The 23,384-nt window shown below is 44.8% G+C and overlaps 3 protein-coding genes and 1 pseudogene across 4 annotated transcripts, besides 1 other annotated feature; 1 reads left to right on the top strand and 3 right to left on the bottom strand.

The window, feature by feature from the left end:
* Window positions 1-4,688: 4,688 nt before the first annotated feature.
* On the top strand, window positions 4,689-5,504 carry NCS57_00799700 (GATA-type domain-containing protein; the record flags this gene model as incomplete). The annotated part of the gene is made up of 3 exons (XM_053057828.1): window positions 4,689-4,934; window positions 4,987-5,304; window positions 5,355-5,504. 3 exons carry the CDS (start codon window positions 4,689-4,691, stop codon window positions 5,502-5,504), a joined length of 714 nt encoding a protein of 237 aa, XP_052911659.1.
* A 3,099-nt stretch (window positions 5,505-8,603) lies between these two features.
* Window positions 8,604-9,700, bottom strand: NCS57_00799600 (BHLH domain-containing protein; the record flags this gene model as incomplete). The annotated part of the gene is made up of 3 exons (XM_053057827.1): window positions 8,604-8,966; window positions 9,024-9,280; window positions 9,337-9,700. 3 exons carry the CDS (start codon window positions 9,698-9,700, stop codon window positions 8,604-8,606), a joined length of 984 nt encoding a protein of 327 aa, XP_052911658.1.
* A 3,687-nt stretch (window positions 9,701-13,387) lies between these two features.
* NCS57_00799500 lies at window positions 13,388-15,383 on the bottom strand (annotated as a pseudogene). Its single transcript has 4 exons — window positions 15,360-15,383; window positions 14,946-15,301; window positions 13,967-14,879; window positions 13,388-13,903 (listed from the first exon to the last, which is right to left on the bottom strand).
* Window positions 13,388-15,383: a sequence feature.
* Window positions 15,384-21,131: 5,748 nt separating this feature from the next.
* On the bottom strand, window positions 21,132-23,094 carry NCS57_00799400 (uncharacterized protein; the record flags this gene model as incomplete). Its single annotated transcript, XM_053057826.1, has 3 exons — window positions 21,132-21,513; window positions 21,570-22,039; window positions 22,105-23,094. The coding sequence occupies 3 exons, from the start codon at window positions 23,092-23,094 to the stop codon at window positions 21,132-21,134; spliced, it is 1,842 nt and encodes a 613-aa protein (XP_052911657.1).
* Window positions 23,095-23,384: the final 290 nt, after the last annotated feature.

Here is a 23,384-nt window from a genome sequence, read left to right as displayed (position 1 = left end):
AAATTAATTCCTTGGTAGAGACCACTCCACCGGCCAAGAAACTTTTATGGCTCCCCGGCAACCGCAAAGGTTCTTGCAATAATTCCCCCCGCCGGGAATAACCATAATGGCTCTTTCTGGGTCGCCTGGCTCGTAAATCTGGCTTGGTTGATTTGCCATCGAATTATCGCGGGGCCCCCCTAGTCGCTGACAGGCGCAGAGCGGACGGATCGACTTCTAAGCAGGGGGTTTGGTGACAAGATTTTAGAGGAGCTGAAATGGGTCAGTGTTAGGAGGGGCGACCTGTTCCTGCAGGCTCTTGGCGTCTCGCAGGTCCGAAATAAGCGTGAATTTAGTCCCTTCGCTGGTGAGGCCCAGCTCCCTCGATCGTCATGTCTGGCAAGGGTCACCGGGCCCCGCTGGGTCGTGCGATTGCGCCATGGTAAAAGGAAAACACAACGTACACACTCTGATGAGAATCTCTTGAAGCTTTTCCATAATACTGTAAAGAAAGTAGTAGCTCTGATAGCGATATCCGCGTGGCCTGAGCAGTTGTGCAATTGGTCTCCCGCCTTCTGCGTATTTATTCCTCCTCCTAATATGATCATTTCTTGTACATGCTCCAGAATTCGCCCAGTATACCTTTGAATAGCTTCCAGCCGCAGGCCATCCCGAGCAGCCCGCCACATAGCAAGAACTTGAGGATAGGAAAGTGAGAGGAACAAGGAATTGCTGAGTGAAGGGCTTTTGAAGACAAGTTTCATAATAGAACCCCTCCCTTTCCTCCACACGAAGAAGAGCGAGGGCTGGCTTCCCTACTAGTGCCTCGGCATGAGAAGCCCTCGGTAGCGAGCGGCGTAGAACACAGAATGTAGAAGTGGAGTAGCAGTGTGGGTTGTACAACCCCTGCGGTGTGCTTCTGCTTATAAGAAAGTCCAACTTGCCGAACGAGAGGAGATCCGAAACCCGGGACGTAACTTATTGCAAGACTTGGTGACACTCGTCCTTCTATCACCCAATGACCAAGACAATCGTACGCCATGGCTGACGTTCCTACCCAGGAAGAGTTGATGTCCTTGTCGCCAGAGTATCTGGCGGAGGACAACAGCCAGAAGCTTATAGACGCCAGCATTGCCTTTATCGTTCTGCCCTCTGTCGTATTCGCCCTGTTTATCGTCTCTCGGATCTTCTTTGCAGAGCACAACGGCTGGGACACCTGGACCCTGTACCCGTTCTCATACCTGTGCTCGCTTGCGCTTTCCATCATGTGTGTCTGTAGGTACTTTCCTGACTCCTCCCCCACGATTCTCTTCATATCATTCGTGCCAGAAGAGAAACTATACCGAAAATTATACTGACGCTGCCCTCCCATCACCTGTAGTTTATGTCCAAAGTGGAGGGGCCGGCCGGCACAAAAGTTATTGGTACATCAACAACCCGACTATTATTACAACGTTTTGGAAGCTTCAAACGGCGAGCGAGTTCGTGTATATGGCCGGTATAACGTTCCCCAAGGTCTCGATGCTGCTTCTCTATCTCAGGGTGTGCATCGATCGCAGAGTTCGCATCATCAGTTGGGTTGTTTTAGCCCTCGTCCTCGGTCACTTTGTCTGTTATGGCATTATTGTCTACTTCGCCATTTGCCGACCATTTGCTTTCAGATGGGACAAGACAATCCCTGGAGGGCATTGCGGCAACCAAGAGGCTAGCTACAAATACGTCAGCATTCCTAACATTGTCACCGACCTGGCCATCCTCGCCCTTCCCTTGTCCACCCTCCTGCGGCTCCAGATGAGCACGGTACGAAAAGTCGGTATTGTTGCTACATTCTTAGCGGGAAGTTTGTAAGTAATCCCCTGCCGGACTAATCTATAGTCTGTCGTCTAGGTCTTATCTGGTATAGCAATACTGACAGTGTTCGTGCCCGCCTAAGGGGTATTATCACGGCTACTATTCGCTTCGTTGGCTTCTATACAGTTGACTTACAGTCAGACTTTACCTATCTGAGCGTCAATACCCTAATCTATACCTCCCTCGAACCCAGTGCTTATTTCATCTGCTCCTGTCTCCCAGGCATTCGACCTCTTCTACGCGCCATGTGCATCAAGTCGGGGCTCGGCACTGCCATCAGTAGCCGCTATGGAAACGGAGGAGGCTCAAGGTCCAAAGACAGCTATGGTCTTCATGCTCTCAGCAACATCGAGGATAGCTACGTTTTCTCGGTATCGGCGTCCAAGAGAGCTACTCGAAGCGACGACGACGAAATCGGCATCATTCATCTACACGAGTCGGTCCATGTGGACAGCACTTCAACCCGAAGCTCTAAGAATAGTATGGGCTGATCAAAAAGATCAGGGGTCTGGCTCTGTCGGTGATCGGCCTTGTTAGGCTAGCTATTGGGCCATTTCCAGAGAACAAGGAGCGACAAACAGTGATACCACGCAGTTCAACGTTCCTGTACATAGCTTTCCATGGCTCGGCCTCGTTGAATTTGATGAAATTCTTACCTTGCCGCAAACCTCCACAGGCTCTTTGGGAATGCCTCAAGGATAGTAGACATGGAATGGAAATTTTGAAGTCTTCTTAGCTGTCACAGACAACGGCTTGCCCAGAACCTATCCGCCTGGTAGCACGGTATGCCCCATTTTACGGTTCCGGACCGATTAAGGGGCCTGCCGTCAAAGCCTGGAGCTATTCATCCTGCCCAACTGTCGCTCTACAAGTCTCAGGAGTCCACATCAAACACCCGGATGCTCCGATATGGGGCCCACGGATTATATTCCCTCTCACGGTCGAGTCTAGTACCTCCATGAACGAGGTCAGTACTGGCGTCTAAACAATACCTCAAGTTCTCATCGCCCGATCATTGCAACTGGGCAAAAGGGAGGGATTAATATCCCTTTAGGCTGGCATACCACACCCTCAACAAGCAGGCAAACTTGTGGCGCGGACAGGCTCAGTTTGTGGGGAGGATGCCTCGCAATGATGATTCCCTACCTTGGACCAATGATTGGCTGATTGGCGTGGGCGAGCCTGGTATGCTGGCCATGCTGCGCTCAAGAAGCAGCCAGGGCGTTACGCCGACCGGGTGCTTCAAGGGGTGAATATTGACGTATGCATCTAATCATGTAGCGCGGCTGACCCACCTGGTCATCAACTTATTGACTGGAAGTGGTAGGGAAAAAGATTTACGGGCTCGGCCACTCTTGGCCGAAGCTTGGAGCCTGGGGGGAAACGGGGAGGCGCCAATGGCGGTCGACATGGTATCTGCAGGGCCTACCCGGCACACCAACAACGAAACCACGCCGACATCAGAGCGTAGGCAACCCTTCCGATGAGCGTGAGTTCGCTCAGCTGCTGGGGCGCTCCGTTGTCCGAGGCCCAGGTCGGCCACCTCATTCCAACAGCGCGTACCATTAAGCTTAAAAGTGTCTAAGCCGTCCTTTGAAAGGCAACGAGGATCCCAGGGAGGGAACCAAACCACGGCAAAACCAAGCGAGAAATTCAAGCGGGAACTCCAAATGTACTTACTTCTAGGGCACCAACGGCCAAATACACAAGCCAATCGGGTAGATTCCGAATCTCACATCCCATTTGGCGCACAAATGCTTCGGTGAGCCGGAGCAACGCGAGATAGCCTGTCATTCTTCACTTTCTCAATCTTTCAGTTCCCATCACCCGTCTCCCCATCACCCATTGTTTGAGACATTGATAGGACTGAGGACCACGCATCATCGCAATGCCTTGAAATGGTAACGACCCTGTAGATGAGAACGGACGGTGGGTGGAGAGCGGCGGCTTCCGAGAGCAGGCGATATCGCACGGCGGTCTTGGGTCAGCATCGGAGAGCATGTCTGTTATTTTATGTTTCTCGCGAGTTTCCGGTGTGCTTGCGGCGGCTCCGTACTCCGGCCTCGCCGACCACGCCTCACAAAATAAGCCGTCCCTCTACGACCCGCGTTCTCTCTCGGCTCCGGTTACCCGGGCATTCGCTGGTAGTCCCGGACTAGCTGAAGGAGCGGCTCAATCAGTACCCAAGCCGAGCTCTGCCCAAACTAGTCAGCCAAAGCAATTGTTAGCTCTAGCAATGAATATCTCCCTCTTGCTTTTCTCATATTACGAGCTCCCTACGCTCTCCGACGGCAGAAGCCCCCGAATATCGACCATCACCATCACCACTTGCTCCGCTGATATCTGCCATATCAGCATCCGTCAACCCCGTGAGCCCTCTGGGAGAGTCATCCTAGGGAGCCCTTGCTTTGGGGGCAGCAACCCTTCTCATGGATGTGCTCTCGTTGTCTACCCAACCGACCCTCCGGGATCCGGTTTCGGCTGCTTGGATCCGCAACATGATGCCCTTACTGGAACCCCGAAAACTGGCTGACGGCGTGAAACCCTCCATTCGCCAGTCTCTGCCACCCATTTCTGAAGTCATCCCAGACGCCAGGCCCGGCCCCATTCGTCTCCGGCTGTCTGCCAACCAGCAACTTCAGTCAAGTCGGCCTGCGCATTGTACATATACTCCTCCGTACCCCGAAGCCCCGAAGCAATTGTCTTTTGACGCTGTACCGCCGTTTCTCCCACCGCCGATAGCCCCGTCCCCCTCAAACTTGGGGAGGCTGGCCTGCGAGAGCCGGCCATCTCAGCTACGAGCCTCAAACGGCCCGAAACCATATGTTCAGCCGGGCATACCTCCTCATTTCCAAGGGATGTATAGGCGCGTTCCAGCGTCACAGCCCTCTCTGGCGGCCTGTCAGCCGGGTCAATCACATCACGATCTGCCATTACTACCGGTCGACCCTGTATCTCCTCAGCCTGGTGGCCCATCACCTACCCGTGCATCGCATGGTCCAAAGCGAGGGCCAACTCTCGAATGGGCACGTTCCTCGGCTCCAACTAGGCGGTATGACGAAACAGAAAGGAACTGGAAGTACTATAGGGACTCGCTGGCTCAGGTAAAAATCCTCCCCATTCAAACTACGAATAAAAGTCAGTGACAGTTTCCAGATTCAAGACTTATCCCGCTCGGCGATCAATTTCGCAGAGACCTACCGCAAAGTCGCCTGGGAAGAGCCCCGAGTGCGCCACGTCTCTCACAGATTACCGACGGAACAAGAGGTCAGCGGCATGCTTGGGAATGTCGACAATATCGTGCATTGGCTTGAGTACATGAAGGTTCTGGCGCTGGCGTTGAACCAGAGCAACAGATCTAGTTGGGTGACTAAAGGAGGAGGCCTATGCAGCGAAAAGTATAACACACCAACAACGGACGCAGGCGATGTGAAACACAAGCACGGGGCCGCTTATATTAAGAGGTCGAGGAGGGTGAGTTTGATGTGCTGCACTGAGGAGGGCAAAACTCACGATTTTTCTAGCGAGCTGCAGCCTGGGGCAGATGCCACCGCTGTGGTAGGACCGACACACCTGAGTGGAGGCGTGGCCCGGACGGTGCCAGGACGCTCTGCAATGCCTGCGGCTTGGTTCACGCCAAGTTAGAGAGGAAACTGCGGCGGCTTAAAGAGTGATAGATTTACTCGCCTTCCAATTGTTGTGTTCTTTGTTATAGTTGAAGCCCGGCCCTTGATGGGATAACCGCGTACGATAGAGAATACTCGCCTTCCAAAGATGGAGTTGGGTTATGAAAACTGCAGCCTCCGTCCTGGATGCCAATCGGTATGGGCTCTAGATCTTCTGCCACCAATAGCCTGTACAATAACCTGTGTAGCCTAATCTTCCACCTTACCGGCTCCGTTTCCCCTTGGATTACAAGCGCATGCTCACCCTGTTAGCTGAGTCAAGCATATCACTGCAGCCGGACCCTTACAGTAAATTTAGGCGATCTGCCGCCTGCCGGCCCCAGCGTGTCTGAAAGTGGAGGACGCCGTTGTTTTTAGGAACTGATATGTAACCCTTTCGCCCACACCCAGAGAGCTCCCATGCTTCCACTTCCATCTCCTGGCGAAGCAGCCAACCACTTGTTACCATTATCTGAACCCATACGCGGGGACGTTCATGGCATGCATGGCATGTCAGCCATTGCGAATTCATTAGATCAATTCCGTATAAGCAGCACTGCTAGGAACCGGATATGGCGTTAGAGAAAGAAACCGTGGGATCAGGGCAACTCACGCAACCCCAGAATTGATGGACGGCCATCTTCCCAATGACGACCAGTGACAAGTTTCTCAGTGAGATACCGCGGTGGGGGTTCCCTAGAGTGGAGAGTGAGAGATCGAAAAGGCAGGATGACGTGTGCGACGCATCCCAGGGGCGGCTACGGCGAGCGGGCAGACCTCTCAATTTATGGTTCCCTGAACCCATTGAGGACGATCTAGAGTGGCATCCAGGTGAGAAACTGCTAGTCAAACGGCATATTACCTCTAGATACTAGGCCAGGTGTAGAGACTCTCGTCTGAACAGACTACCTAGGCCCCTGAGAACAAGTCGAGGCCTGCGGTACGTCCGGGCGTGGCCGAGTCGCGGAACCCGGCATTTGCACCCGACGCAGAGCCTTGAGGCCCTCCCCGGTTTCCTTCGGAGATTAGTTCGATGGCTGTTGCCCTGGCATCCTCGTACCCCCATGCTCACACTCTTCCGAGGTTCGCAGAGTCTGAAAATGTGGCATCTAGATGGCCTTCATCGTCTGGTGCGTGCAATAGCAGAGGTGCCCGGTGTCAACTACCACCCTCGTCATCTTGTCTCGTAAAAAGCCACAATGCTCAGTCACGATGCTCTACGATAAGACACAACAGTTGTGTCCATGGCTGGTTTCTAAGGTCGCGAAGACATCATTCGTTGGTACAGTTCAGTACACCCAATTCAGCTTACGTGCAATCATCTGTTTTGAGGTCCAAGGTTCGCGCCTTTATGGTTCTACTATATGGGCCTAGACAGCAGTTATAGCATCAGCTTCCTGCCATCCTAAACCGGATCCCACACTCTTTACGGCCGAGGTTGATCACATTTCCGGCCCGAGGCGATAAGGCATACTGGTATTATGCCTCAGGCAGCAACACATCATTAGTGATCATCATGAACCCCATTCTTATTCTCAGCAATCGAGACTTACAACAGACAGATCTTGGTTGTGATTCTCCGAGACGCTCGGAACGCTGGGGCTACGCACCGGTAGACAACTAACCCTGCTTTTTAGCCTTGGTATGCGACAAGCAGCGGGCAACTCCCTGATGGCCCTCTTTGTCACCTGCAGTGGGTGATGGGATTGGGGGGGGGGGGGGGATATTTTTACTTCGGCCATATGCATGTGAGACGCTTATCACAGCCTTCCCGCAACACACGCGTCAAGTAATGGCTGACTGCTTCCCAGGAGCTTTGCCACACAAACGAGTTTTCACCGTCGATAAATCAAAATTCATGCTAAGAAGGGGATTGCATTAAGACCTGGCTCTAACCCTCCCTACTGGAGAGTTCGCCTAAAATCCTGTTTGCTAGTCGGTAGAGGGGAGAGCATATCTTGACAATGAGGGCGCACCGTGCTAGACCAACAATCATAACAACCATGCTACTAGAGGAGAGGGCTACGAGGCCACACTTCTGGCTTCATTCCCATGTTCCGAATCCACATTCGCCAGTACATACATCACCCGCTAATCTGCCGAGGCTTTCTTTGCACCGGATCAGACAGTAACAGGCGAGCCACTCAGTATCGCCCACTCGATCGGAGGATCAGAGCATAGGGAATTAGCACTCGGCGAGTCGCCAGGGGCAGACGCGGCGCCGCCGGGCATTGCGACAAGGACGGGGACGAAGCACGAGCGGCACTCGGTGGCGACGATGACGTTGCCGATCGTCTTGCTGCCTTCAGAGAAGCTGTATGCCGTCTGGGGTTTGGAATCGCCAACTGTTTTCCTGTCAAGGAAGTACTGCGCGACGCCATCGTGCTTCAGGAAGATGATCGGCCAGCTGGTCAGACGGTACAACCCCTGGCCAAGATTAAAGGCATCTGTCCCCTTTGCTCACCGATGGCATTGACCTCTATGTCGATCTGGCATACGTTGGCCGGGTGAAATATATAAGGACCTACCTGCAGTCGTGGCAGATAATGAGTTTTCTCCCGCCTTGCAGTTTTCCAGCAGATCGGTCAAGTCATCGACATCACTAGTGTCAACCCGCCCCTTGCTTGCATACTCAGTCGTATCGAAGTTGTAGTAGATGGTGGTGACGAAGCGCGGGACAATGGCCAGATCGTCTCGTCGTAGCCGTTACTGTCAACAGCGTCGATGAGTGGCCAGAACTAGCTCCCCTAATTACTCGGCACGGAACGAGTGTTGTCGCGCACGACATTCAAGACCTCGTTATCAGATCAGCTGCCACGGCACGGAGAGGTTGCAGGGGTGACCATTGGCGTCACGGAACAATTCATGGAAAGCCGACCGCTCTGGAAAAGCCTACAATGATCGAATTCTCGAGGACCCTGCCGATTGTCGTACACCACGGTAATGTATCGTGTAGGTAGCCGACTGAGGGCCGTTGGGCGCTTGAGGGCGAAGGTGAGAGAGCGGGGGTTATTCATGGAAATGCGAGATACGACGAGGTCGCTACCGAGCTGGGATAAGTCATGAACCCTTATATTTGCTCCAGGAACTCTATTATTCCTGCCACTACTAGTACATCTGCTGCTCCTGGACAAGAGTCGAATTGCAAGCTGGATTAGGCTGCTGCGGTATGAGGTACGACTGGGTCGCCCTCGCGTGGGTCATATCATATGGAACTTTATGATGGCCATAGGCGAAGCATTGCTTTCCTGCGTCGCTAGATTGAGAGAACCGGCAAACAGCTGGTGAGTCGTGAACCCATTCCATGTCTTCGGGGAGGGGCTGTAGGGGGCCGATGGCGCCATTCACCCCATCAGTCGTAACTAAGCAATCCAAGGCGGCAATTTTTGCTGTCATAGCCCTAATCTCGTCGAGCAGCCGGTTGTTTTGCTTCTCAAGGTGTTGGATGTATTCTGTTGCTTTACTCAGAACCTAAACGCAGAGTTACCTCACATCATCCCAGATCCATCGACCTCTAGAGGAGCCTACAGTGGCCTTGCTCAACTTGTGAGGCAAGATCAGACTGCCCAATTGCTTGCGCTCCTCAGTTACATCCTCGCCCTTGGCGGACTTGGACATAATGCGCAGACTTGGGACGCATTCTCTCAAGACAGCCATCTTATCGTTAAGGCTAGCTCGGTACCGCTTCTCAATCAAATTGTGGTCCATCTTCCCGGCACTCTGATTTCTATTCTCCTCCTCTCCGTTATCTTCAGGGCCAGCAGAGGCCCCTCGCTTTCGAGATTCTTCAGAGAATATTTCAGCAAGATCAGGCGCGAAGGAAACAGCGACTTATTCTTACTTATTTCCGAATCAGGCCTTGAGACGCCTTCGGAGGAATGGCACGGTAGATGCGGCGGGATATCGATGCTGTGAGGCATTTGCTGCGCGGGATTAGTCACGGAGCTGTGTGTATCCAGCTTGTAGAAGTCATCTGGAGGAAGGTCCTGTTGCGTGAGTGGATAGTGCAATGGGACAGGGCCAGCGCAAATGGAGCCCGCGATGAAGGTCGTGGGTGCAATGTTGCATTGGCCAGGAGGGATGGGCAGCTGTTGGAGTTGCTGTTGTTGATCGTTGGCCCAAGGGAAGCCACAATGGAGCATATGACGGTTTGGGCAGGTGCAAGGAGCTGTGGCTGATGAGGTGTACGAGTCGTAAGGAGGCATGGTGTTGAACTGCTTGGCGACGGCGATGTGATACACCGGGGATGGAGGGATGGATGTATTTCTATCAAGGTTTAATGATGCGTCAAGCTTCATTGCCCAGTTATATTTAATGATGCCAAGGTTTAGTTGACCGATCTCAAACAGGTCGGCAATACTAGAGATGATTGAGATAGACAATGTAGGTTCGGGACAAACCAGTCATGGTCCGACACAAACACCACAGGAGGAATCAAGCGATCCGGACGACCCGATGGAGCCACCAGCAGCGGCGGCGTCGGCCGACGATGGATGCGAAAATTTGCGACAGATGAAGGGGCTGAGCAAAACCTGGCCACAGGAGCCGCATCCCATCTTCTCCACGGCAAGGCATGTCCAGAGATGAAAATCAGCCTTAGCGGCGGGCCCCATGGGCGCAACTCGGCGTCTCCGCTCCCTCCATAACCCCTTGTCTAGAATGGTCTCTGGTAATTGCTGCTTGTGGATATTTCTCGTTACCCGGTTCTCGGACGTTCGCTATCGCGTTGAGCTTCTTGGATGGGCTATTGTCCTCTGCTATTCCCAAAACGGCCGCTCGTGTATGCGTTTGCCTGATTACTGTAAATATGATTGGTTCTTTTCTTGAATGCTCCACTAATACCGACAGAACGGTTGACGCTAACCAAGCTAGCCTTGGCCACCAACGAGAAACGTCATCCATTATGGGGCAGCTGGCCCAATGCGGGGATGATTGGCGTCATGGGTAAATTACTCGGCTTTCTGCCTCATCTTGCGACCCGCACCTGCTTTCGTCAATACCGCGGTTGAGCTCATCACCAACCAGCACACCGGAGTCACGGGGGCTAGTTCAGGTGTTTGGCGAGTTCCTGCCAAGATGTATCGTCCCCTACTCTTTCAGACTCTAATGAACACATGCTTGAAGATCTGGCAACTAATTGTCGAGAATGTTTTGCGCACATATTTAACACTTACTACACCCCATACCCCAGCTCTGTTGATTGCTTAGCGTCGTCTTGGCACGGGCGGCTCATATCGCGGACAACAGCCGGCGGCCCGGCCGGCCAGGATCGCTGCTACAGTGGGATGCAAAAAGTTTGAATCTTGTATCTTGTACCCGCTAGCTAATTTGGCGTCTTTGATCCTGGCAGCTCAGGGGGCTGAGCAAATCAGAATATTCGCCAGAGCGAGATAGCTACCTATTCAGGTTAGATATTTTGAGCTCGATACAAGAAAAAAGCTTCAAACTTATTGCATGCCACTGTACCATCACGGTTCTTGTCGGAGCGACACCGAAGCTAAAACAAAGCACATTCGACCGAGCATTTCTGGCCAAGCTTGCCACCAAATTCATCGGCCGCTCGAGAAACGATGGTGCAAATTTTCAAGATTGAGCTGAAGCAGATTCGTTTAACTATATCCTCTAGCAATCCATGCGAAATTGGCAAGTCCATCAACAAAGTGGTGCTGTCACCAGATACGTACGCAAGAGTAGATGCAAGTTGAAGAGGGGTGAGCATCTCCAGGCCTTCGGGTAGTCAATGAGAAGTTTAACGATAGCATTCACGCCCGAGAAATGAATCGGTCTATAGAATTATATTTTTCGTTCCACTCTCTTCCAAATCTCTTCTACACCTCTTCTCTTGTTTGTTAGGGGACTGTCACCCATCTCCTTCGCGACCTAGGCTTCGATACATTCATCCTCAGCGGCAACACAACGGGCAGCTCTCAGGCAACACAACATAGCGCTCATGGGGGCTTTCTGGACATGAATATTGTTGCCTCCCATCCGTGGACACTTTGCAGAAATGTGTTCCAGGGTCCATACAAGATGAGTAGATGTAATAGATGTTGGCGAAGTCGCACATGGCGGCGGAAGATGGACTCGGTAGGGGACTATGATGAGCATGTTAGGATTGTGCTTTGCCATATCAGCGTCCCTCAGGTTACCATAACCTTTGTGTTTCTGTCAGGCAGTTCGGGCCGAGGCTGTATTGATTCTGGGGACGGAGGAAGGACTGATTGTGCGACGATGGATGCTGGTTCAAATCTTGGTGGTAAAAAGGCCAAAGCACTTACCGTAGCGCGCTTTGTTTGCTAAACTAAGCAATAGAGTAATATGTAGTTATAGATGGGATGTACTAAGGTAGTGAGGGAGTGGCGGCGTTTTGTTGGTGGCCTTAGTGTTGCGTGACGCTCATGGAGAGCGAGGACGAGGATCGAGAAACTGGACCCACGCGCCACGATAGCAACTCTATCGTCGCGTTGGAACTGACACCCAGGTGACACTAGAGTGGCATAAAGATAAACTCTATCCCATTTGCAAGCTGTGGTCAATGTGGAGGGAAGGAAGAACTCAAAGCGGAACTTCCTCACATAGCCGAGCTGATCGTTGCTCCCCATCCAACCATCCAACCATCCAGTCGAGTTACTTCGTGCTTCGGCCACTGACAAGGTCAAGTTTGCGCAAACAGCGAGAAGTTTCAGGGCAGGGCACACACGTAAGCCCATGTGGACAGGCATGATAGGAGACAGCTTAAGCGGGCCCGCCTTGGGCTTACCCACACAAGAACCGCGGCATAGTCTGCCGGACTGCGTCACCGTACAGCGGGTTTTGAGGAGGGGTTCCGCCGGCCATCGTATTCATCTCGGCCGCAAATCATTGTCGAGGCACTTTGCGTGGTCTAGATAGGAGCCGAAGCTTCCTCGTGGTGCTTGTTTTGGTTGGGGGGACGCGGAATATGGGCGGCGTGTTCGCCGGGAGATGCGTGACGGGAGAACCGACAGGTTCTTCACAAGGGTGCACAAAAAGCCCCACTCTGCTCTCGGTATTGCCGACTTTTGTTGCTGAGTCCCGAGATTCGTAGCCGTAAAGGGCAAACTAGGAAGGCCGATATGCCGAACCACTGACCCCGGATAGTCGATGTCGAAATGCCCACGACCGATCGGTGTCTAAGAACGCCGACCCGATCTGCTCAGGGTTTCCTCCTCGAGTGGAAACTTCTGGCATTCTAGCTCTGTAAGTTCGTCCTGATCGATTGATAGCCATGCTTTGATCCTGAAGCCGTTTGTAAGATGCTTCTCCCTGCCAGGATGGTCTCGGTAGACACGCGAAAGAGTGTAGCACCCTTCAGGTTGAGCATGATACACCCAATGTGATAAGCCTATGGTTCTAAAAACTCGGCAAGGGTTCAATGATACTGCTAGTGCACCACCCAGCCCGGGCTCACTGTTGGATTTCCATTCGCTGACACCCAAGAGGGGATAAAGACTGTCGGCTTGTGTTGTGCAAGGCAGAGACATGGCTTTGGCCATAATGCGACTGACGCATTCAACGGGAGATTTTGGCTGTGCATTGAAACTCTTGAGATCGGGCTAAATGAATGACTGAAGTTGATCGCCTTGTTCATCCTTCCTTGGATAAGGTCGTAATCATCAGCTATGATGGGATTTTCCTCGCTCTCTGTTTCATCCAAGTTGGATTCTTCTAATTCAGATAGCCCATGTGTCAGAGAAACCTTGGTGATAACATGTGACAGTTACTTTCTTCTATTCCCACCTCGGGCTTGTTGTCCTGCCTCCCCACGGGCTCGTCCAAACCGCATACGACACATGGCCACGTCGTGTGTTGAATGATGTCTTCATCTCCGGAATGGCATGCTTCGGCTGCCCTTCCCAGGTAGGCAACTTCATTCAAGTATTTACAAGAGGAGGCTCGTCTGGACAGGCCTCTAGCGCATTACAGTATCTGTCCATCAGTGCTTTCCATCCGGGGCCGTCCTGGTTCAACAGGCGAAAACCGCTCTCATCACCCATAGTCCTACACAGAACAAAGCTGTGCCTACCAACCCGGCCACCCTGTGCGAAGCCTCCGTAAGCAATCGCTTCCAGCGTTACCAGTCCCTGCGGGCCAAATGCCCACTTCGCGAATCGGTAAAATTGATCTCGTAATCCATGGTTCGTAGCCTCTCCAGCTCTGGCAACCTCGGCTTCCGAGACAGCGGTGTCGACGTTGTCTAAGTGACTGGATTTCCAAATGCTGGCTGAGATGGCACTGCTGGTGTCGGCGTCAGAGGTACCCGTAACAACCGAGGTCGGTACACCCTCGTCTACAGCCCAACAAGGATACTGCTGGAGATCGCAGCCTGACTGACGGATGTGAATGATCTTTAGTGAAGGTCTATGCGTGAATGGCAGGAGAATAGGTCCCTAATAATGTATATGTTAGCACTGGAGTATGGGAGCAGTCATGTAGCATCGAAACACTCGTACCAGTGGCTCCGGAATATAGTTCACGCCTATGAATTCAAGATCAAGTCCCATCAGCGGATTGTTCCAAGGCTTTTCCTTGTTGTTGGAAAGATCGTGCCAGTGCAATCCTCGATCTAGCAAGTCAACTCCTTCAAAGGAAGCGAGCTCGCCAGCGCGGCCAACTACCGTATGATGCTGCACAAACCTTTTGAGAGTGGCTTGATGAATAGCAACGCAGTTCCAGAGCTCAAGAGTTGAGGTAGGTCTGGGGATATCCAAGAAGAGTTCTTCAAGACCCTTGAAGGCCTCAAGAAAAACCTCAAGAGCGTATTCGCCCATGGTGCCTGAGACGTACTCGCAGTCCTGGATCTCTAAAGCTTTGAGTCGTATCGGATGCCCCAGTCGCACAACTCGTTCGATGAACCTATGCCAGTCGGGGCACTTCCGAAGTGTGAGGGACCGGAGTGTGTCAAACTTGATTGTGCGGGCCATTACAGCACTAAGCGGCACTTGGCAGAGTGAAAGGTCTCGGAGAGATACGAACACGGGGCCGGGCACGGGCTCGCCCAGTTGTAGCATGCTGCCCACAAAAAAGCCGAGCCCCTCACCCTCGTCATCACTATCGTAGCCTAAGTCTCCTCGAAGAGTTTGCCAGTTCACGAAATCCAATTCTAGTTCGTATAAATGTTTCGCGTTGTTTCGGATGGCACCGGCAAGGGTCTCGAGGTCGTCGGCGTGGGGGGATCGCCAGCAAAGACTATCCAGGTAGTGGAAAGCTAATAGACCCCTCTCGCGTTCATTGTCGTTGAAGTATCGATATCGAGGACAGGTGCAGTCTGTTGTCAATCTTAATGATCGAATGAACGGTTGTTGCTTAGAAAGGACACCCTGTTGCCCAAGGATTTCACTTGGTATACATGTTCCTAGATCCCAACTGCTCCGGTGTCAGGAAAGTTATTTACCAATGCGTTTCGTTGCGTTACTTTGGATGAACAGTTACCTGAAGCTGCGCAGTTGACCATACTCGAACAGGCTCACGAGTGACTTCGCCGTTTGAGTGAGGCTCTCGAAGTGTCTATGACCTCCGTCGGTGTCGCATTCACTCTCAAATCCATTCTCATCGTCACGTTTACTATGACCATGACAATGATAGCTAGCAACGCGCTGAAAATCGGAAACAAAATGAAGATGCGAGGTATGACGAAGAGGTGACTGCGTCAAGGGCGTGGCGACGACATGATCCAAGCTGAACTTGGTTGACAACGGGATCGTGATGGATCGCCAGAGTACCTCGACCGCAACCGCACTCACGACCGTTGATACATGGCAAAGCGATTTCAACTCGTACTTGGACAACTGTGGAAGACTATTAGCAACTGGCAACCGAACTTGTGTCGAATAATGGTCGTCAGACCTTCTCAAACACCTTAGACAGCACCTCTGGTGGCAGTGTGGTTAACATAGTGGTCAGCCAGCGAAAGTGATAACAATGGACGACGATAGCTCTTGCCGAACCAGCTGACATATAGCAGAAGGCAATACAGAGCGGGGTTTAATTCGTAAACGCGAGGCCGGGGCAGGACGGTAGGTCATACTAGAAATTGCTGCCACCGATCAGCTCACGCCAACATTGTCGCCGAATACCTTGCTCCCATTCATATAGTGACCCATGGAATTATGCTTCTGTCCAGGGCAATATATTTTTTTTTAAAAAAAAAAAAAATCCCTCGCGTCGTTTTCTTTTTATGAACGCAAGTTGGCTCCGGGTTTGTGGAGCCCAACGATCGGGCTCGCCGAGTTACGGTAAAACATAATGACGGCATGTTTTCTATGAAATCCTTGCTTGCCCACCTCGGCCGGCCACTGTAATAAAAGAAACTGCCTCATAAAGGGTGCTAGGCTTACTAATGGGCTTATTTAACTTTTTTTTTTTAGTTTCTGCGTAGAAGTAGCTATCCTATCTTAAAAAAAAACTAATTAATAAAGGAAGCTAACTTATATTACTTAAACTAATTTATAATAAGCTATAATTAAAATATTAAGATTTTATTTAAAATTATTTTAATATAATTCTTATTAATTTTTTATTTTATTTTTATTTTTAATTTATTTAATAAATTTCTAAATTATTTTTTTTTATAAATTTATTATTTATATTTATTTTAAGTATTAAAAATTTCTTATAATTATATTTTTTTTTAATTTAATTAATTAAGAATTATTTTTTAAGCTTATAATATATTATAAATAAATTATTTTATTAGGTATTTAAGTTTATTTTAATATTTTAATAAAAAAATTTTTAATATTATTTTTAAAATTTTATTTTTAATTAATATAAAATACTTAATATTAATTTAATTAATTTTTTAAAAATTTAATAAAAATTTATAAATTATTAAAAATCTTTTTAAATTTAATAATTTTAATAAATTAATATTTTTATTAAATTTAATTTTAATATAATTAATAAATTATAAAAATATTATATTATATTATAATATTATAATATTAATATATTTATATTTTTAAAAAATAATTTTTTTAATTATAATACATATAATATACTTAATAAGCGAGTATCTTAGATAAGTAAGTATCTTAAGAAATCTTAACCCTTATAATAAAAATTATTAGAAAACTACTATTAACTATTTAATTAATTAAAATTACTTATTATATTCTTCCCTAGATATCTTAATTATTACCTAATAGGTCCTTATATTATAGCCGGGCTAGCTATAGATACTATAATGCCAAACCCCTAGTCGCGCTAACCTTCCTTAATTATTATATCTCGATAATTTAGCTATTACCTATATATTAGTATTTATTTAATTAATTACCTACTTTCCTTCCTTTACTATTATAACCCCTTTTTTCTATAGCTAGGTTCTTTTTGCCCTTTAGCGCCGACTAAGTATCTTATTTGCCTCCCGAAGGTCTTTATTCTTAGTAGCTAGTAAGGTAACCTAATATATAATTACTTTTATCCCCTTCTTAAGAGACCTTAGGGCTTTAAGGATTAACTCTGGGGAGCTACTTTAGTGCCTTTTGATTTATCTTTTAAGGTATTTAGATTAAGATCTAGCCTTAAGTATAGTCCTTGGGGTCCTTAAGACCTAAGAGGTTAAGGGCTTAGATCCCTCCTTAGTAGGCGTTAGAGTCTATAGCTATATATTAAGCTTCGAGATTATAGTTTCTGGGTTAAGGGGAATAAGGCTAGCTCCTTTAAAAGCCCCCTTAATATTTTTTTCTATTATAATAGCCTTATATATAATATAAAAGGCTAAAAAGAACTTAGTCTTTAAAATATAGGTTATAGAGTATCTAATTAGATATTTTATTTCTTAATTATAGGCCTTTTTTAATAGCCTAAAATACTTAATATTAAGAAGCTAGAATAAATAAGAGGAATAAGGTAATATATAAAACTAAATAATTTTTTTTTTCTTATAATATTTCTTAAATTTAATTAATTAGTAACTTTTATAGCTATTAAGGATTAAGAGATAATAAGAATTAATTAATTAATTAATTATATATTAATTAAAGTACTTTAGTTACTTAAGGCTAATCTTATTATTAATCTAGCTATTTTAGGTTATTATAATTACTTAATTACCTAGAAGGTTACTTTCTTAGTATTAATTAGCGAGGTAATATTAGCTTATATTAATAATAAATAATTAGATTACCTAGTCTTTTATATTAATCGCTTTAATAACTATAATCTATTCCTAGTTTTTAGGCTATATTAATTTTAGCTTTAAATACCTTTCTAAGCCTATAATAACTATTCCGCTTATAATTATATTTATAAGAAAGCCTATCTTATTAAAGTTATAGATATTATTTAATTAGATATTATACTTCGCGATTATATTCGCTATAAGCTTAAATTAGTTACGGATAATAGCTAGATCTTTATACTTAGCTCTCTAGTAATTATATTTTTAAAAAAAATATATTTTAAGCTCTAGGTATCGCTTAATAAAGTTATAAGCCTAGCGTATACTAACTAGTAGTATATTACGGTCGGTAAGTAATTAATTAGTTATTTCTTTAATACTATAAAGCCGGGGGGGAAATCCTTATAAATCTAGGTCGAAAATAAAATAAATAAGGATCTATTCCTCTAGATCTAATAGCTTATGTGATTTTATAGTGGTTTCTTATATAAAAAGAATACCCTTTTATCGGCGACTTAGGGTCTTCTAAGAGACTATATATATTAATACGGCGCGTCAGAGACTTAACCTTAGGTTATTCTAAAGGGCCTAAAGGGTAAGAAGTATTCTAGCCTTATAATTCATCTATGATATATTAGGTAGTTATGAATTAATTAATTAAGTAGGAATAATATAGGTTAAGGGATTTTTAAGATACTTGCTTATCTAAGATACTCGCTTATTAAGTATATTATTTATATAATATTATTTATATTTATTTTAATATATTAAAAAAATTAATAATATATATATATAGCGAGTGTACTAGATAAGCAAGTGCACTACTATATTATGCTATAAAAAATAAATTACCCTAGACTTCCTAACTTTTTCTATAAAATAGCTATAAATATAAAAAAAGTATTTGTATAAACCTAAAATTTTAAAAAGTCTTAAAATAAATTTTTTAGACTTTTAGAAAAATCCCTTTATAAAGAAATAGCTAGGTATATAGTATAAATAAGATTATTTCTAAACTACCTTATAAAGGATTTCCTTAGAATTTTTTAGAGAATTATATAAAATTATATAATATATAAATAGTATTTTACTAAAATCTTATTAATTTTAAGTAAGATCTTAAATTTTAAGATATTTTTTAATTTTCTCTTTTTAGGTAATAATACAAGTAGTGCACTCACTTGCCTAGTGCACTCGCTATATATATACATTATATATATATATAATATTAATAAATATATTAAATAAATAAATATATTAAAAATCTTAATTTTTTAAATAAGAATTATAATAAAAATATTATAAATTATTTAATTAATTAAAATTACTTATTATATTCTTCCTTAAATATCTTAATTATTACTTAATAGCTCTTTATATTATAGCTAAGCTAATTATAAATACTATAATATTAAACCCTTAGTTATATTAATTTTCCTTAATTATTATATCTTAATTATTTAGCGATTATTTATATATTAATATTTATTTAATTAATTACTTATTTTTCTTTTTTTATTATTATAACCCTTCTTTTTTATAGCTAGGTTCTTTTTGCCCTTTAGCGCTAACTAAGTATTTTATTTACCTCTTAAAGGTCTTTATTCTTAGTAGCTAATAAGGTAACCTAATATATAATTACTTTTATTCCTTTTATAAGAGACCTTAAGGCTTTAAGGATTAACTCTAGGGAGTTATTTTAGTGCCTTTTAATTTATTTTTTAAGGTATTTAGATTAAGATCTAGCCTTAAGTATAATCCTTAGGGTCCTTAAGACCTAAGAGGTTAAGGGCTTAGATCCCTTCTTAATAGGTATTAAAATCTATAGCTATATATTAAGCTTTAAGATTATAATTTCTAGGTTAAGGGGAATAAAGCTAGCTTTTTTAAAAGCCCTCTTAATATTTCTTTTTATTATAATAGTCTTATATATAATATAAAAAGCTAAAAAAAACTTAGTCTTTAAAATATAAGTTATAAAGTATTTAATTAATTATTTTATTTCTTAATTATAAATATATTTTAATATATTAAAATATTTAATATTAAGAGATTAAAGTAAATAAAATAAATAAAATAATATATAAAATTAAATATTTCTTTTTTATAATATTTTTTAAATTTAATAAAATAATAATTTTATAATTATTAAGAATTAAAAAATAATAAAAATTAATAAATTAATTAATTATATATTAATTAAAGTATTTAAGTTAATTAAGATTAATCTTATTATTAATTTAATTATTTTAAGTTATTATAATTACTTAATTACCTAAGAAGTTATTATTTTAGTATTAATTAATAAAGTAATATTAATTTATATTAATAATAAATAACTAAATTACTTAACTTTTTATATTAATTACTTAAATAATTATAATTTATTTTTAATTTTTAAGTTAAATTAATTTTAGCTTTAAATACCTTTTTAAGCCTATAATAATTATTTTATTTATAATTATATTTATAAAGAAATTAATTTTATTAAAGTTATAGATATTATTTAATTAAATATTATACTTTATAATTATATTTATTATAAGCTAAAATTAATTATAAATAATAATTAAATCTTTATATTTAGCTCTTTAGTAATTATATTTTAAAAAAAATATATCTTAAGGTCTAGGTATTACTTAATAAAGTTTAAAGCCTAATATATACTAATAAGAAGTATATTATAATTAATAAGTAATTAATTAGTTATTTCTTTTATATTATAAAGCTAAGAGAGAAATTCTTATAAATCTAAGTTAAAAATAAATTAAATAAAGATCTATTTTTTTAAATCTAAGAGTTTATATAATTTTAGGATTATATCGCATTTAGACTAGATATTATTATAGCGATAATATAAGGTATAATAGCTAACCTAATAAAGCCTTATAATTAATTAGAGCTTTAAACTTAGGTTATTTTAAAGGGCCTAAAGTATAAGAAGTAATCTAGCCTTATTATTATTAGATAATATACTAAGTAATTAAGAATTAATTAATTAAATAAAAAAGATATAGGTTAAGGGATTTTTAATATACTTGCTTATTTAGTATATTTATTATATATATATATATTATTTAAATAAAATATTAAATATAAAATATTTATTAAGTTTAAATAATATTAATTTTTTTATTAAAAAATATTAAATATAATAACTTAATTATATATAATTTTTTTTAATTTAATTATTTTAATTTAGTTTTTTATATATTATATAATTAATTTATTTTTTATTTATTTATTTTCTTATCTTAGCTTAATATTAGTCTTATTATATATTTTTTTTATATATTATTATTTTTAATTTAACTTAACCTCTTAAAATTAATTTTTAAAAAGTTATATAATTAACTTATTATAAGTAAATACTTAATTCTCCTTTAGGTATATAATTAAAAATAAGTCTAAAATAAGTATATAGTTCATAGTTATTTACTATACCTATAACTAGACTAACCGGCCTAATAGACCCTCCTAATATCAACTACAACTTAATAGACATTATTAAGGAAATTTAGAGCCGGATCATGCAAGTCCGTCCACTGATACATCGGTGCTCCCGTGCTTGTGTTGCTCATCAACTCACACCACGTATCATAACCGCTGATGATGGACGCCGCCTCACTATCTGCCGTACCAGTCAGAAACGGCGCGCTATCACAGTAGGTGTGCGCGCCTTCCTCGTCGAGGTGTGGCCAGCAAAGCTTGAGGCTGATATCGCGGCATTTGGAGCTGTTGGGGTTCAGTTCCGCCATGGCGCCCATGATGGCCGACGACGTCGTGATTTGTGAGCGCCAGTCAGGCGCGAGTGAGTGACGAGGGTTTTGCCTTAGGCAATGGACAGGAATCAAAGTTGCGTGGAATAGAAAGTACCTGACGTATTGTCTAAGCAAACAGCGCACGCGAGTCACGAGTGAGTGGCAACTTACAAGATATACCACGCCGCGAGCCTGGAGTGAGACCGAGACGCCCAATAGCCTTGGATCGACGTGATGGTTTCCTTGGCGGCATCAAGACACCTAAAGACGGCTAGGTTTTCGATACTTAATGAGCTCTGCTGGGTGTTTGAGGATGAGGCTCGCGCCCATCGGACAAGAAAGGGGCGGTACATGACGATTCTGAGGTTTCTGTATCGCCATTTCGAGATGCCAATGCCGAGCGCGTGTTCAGATTTAGGCGGAGGCGAGGCAAAGTAGTAGTGGGGCACTTGAGCGAGCCAAGAGCCGATGCATACGTCGTCCAGAGCAATCAGCTCCGCAGCTGACGGGAAGGGACTCGTGATGAGGCGATTGTAGACGCTCATTGTGCTGAGGTGATAGGCGGATTGAACCCGGATGTAGGTGTATTCCGTCACGCCATCCACCTCTGGTGGGCAACAAGTTGAGGCCGATGTCAGATCCTAACAGAAATCAGTGAAAAATATAAAAATATAAAAAATCGCCGACGGTGTAGCCACCCACTGACCTTCTCGTGGATATTCTGAGGGAGGGCTGCCTCAACACCGGCCTGCGGCCAGCTTAGTGGTCTGCCATAGGTGATGGTGGCACCCACATCGAGGACACAGAGGCACCACCATGCTCTGCGCCGGATTTCCCTCTGCAGAGGCGAGATGCTGTCCCCTTCAAACTCCTTGTGAAGGCCCAATCCAATGGCCAGCCGGAGTGCCAGGCCGCCATAGTTATACCCGCTGTTGGGCTTGTTCCTCTTTTGCAGATAGTTTGCTGATAGGCCAAATGCCTGGACAAGGGTCAAGTTCCCAACCTCGAGGTTGTCTGATAGCAGGCTCTTCTGCGCCGCCTGGAAGATGGGCAAATCGGTGGCGTCGGCGGCGTTGCTGCTTGCAAACGACCCGAGCGCCGCAAGAATGTTTGAGAGAATATTCCAGTGGTCCTTGTTGGTGCAAGGCAAGGTGCCCGCGTACTGCGCCCGGAAGGTGGGCTCGTGTACGATTGGGAACGTGGAATGATAGAGGGCGAAAAAGGCGTCAATGAGATTCTCTACTGCCACCCGGGTCAGCATGGCCTGGGTGCGAAACCAGCGGGAGTGATCTGAGTGCTGTTGGAACAGAGACTCGATCTGATGCAGTGCAACTTCCACATCAACTTCTTCTCCGTCTGGGTGGGCTGAGAGGATTTGACGTAGCAAAGCGGCCCCGGAAACCGCACCCAGGTAACCTCTGTTGTGGTCGCCCACAGTCAGGGCAGCCATGCCATCCATGATGGTTTGAGTAGAGTCCCCATTGAGAGAATCCATACTCGACAAACGAGATGGATCGTACGTGCCCCATGATACCTCTTGCTCGTTCCACTCGAAGCTGTCGGCTAGAGTCGGGGCAATCTCATATGCGGTGGCCTGAGATCCGGGCAAAGGGCCTGCGTTGACTCCCAAGTCGGTGCATGGTGCTAGCTGCGAGATGTCAGAGGCAAGAGTCACCACGCTCGCTGTTGTTGACATGGAAGGCCGAGCGTCCGGTGCCGGGGCTGGTGGTTGGGCGAGGCTTTGGGGTGGCGACGTGGCAGAACAACTCGGAGTTACAGTAGGCAAGCTAGCTGGCCCCGGTACTGCAGCCTCATCTCCGTCCATCAGCTCCGCGATCTGGCTGTCGGTGTAGTGGCGTCTCAAGAGGGCCTCGGCCTTTTCAAGACGTTCCTCCAAGATGGTGACATGCCTGCAGCCGTCTCAGTAACTAGCCGACACCTGAACACTTCTCGTGGGCAAAGGCGACAATAGAGACCTACCTTCGT

The sequence above is a fragment of the Fusarium keratoplasticum genome, chromosome 6 (assembly GCF_025433545.1).
Source record: "Fusarium keratoplasticum isolate Fu6.1 chromosome 6, whole genome shotgun sequence".
NCBI lineage: Eukaryota > Fungi > Ascomycota > Sordariomycetes > Hypocreales > Nectriaceae > Fusarium > Fusarium keratoplasticum.
The sequence above is the reverse complement of the archived record's forward strand: the minus strand, read 5'-3'. Positions and strand labels throughout refer to the sequence as shown.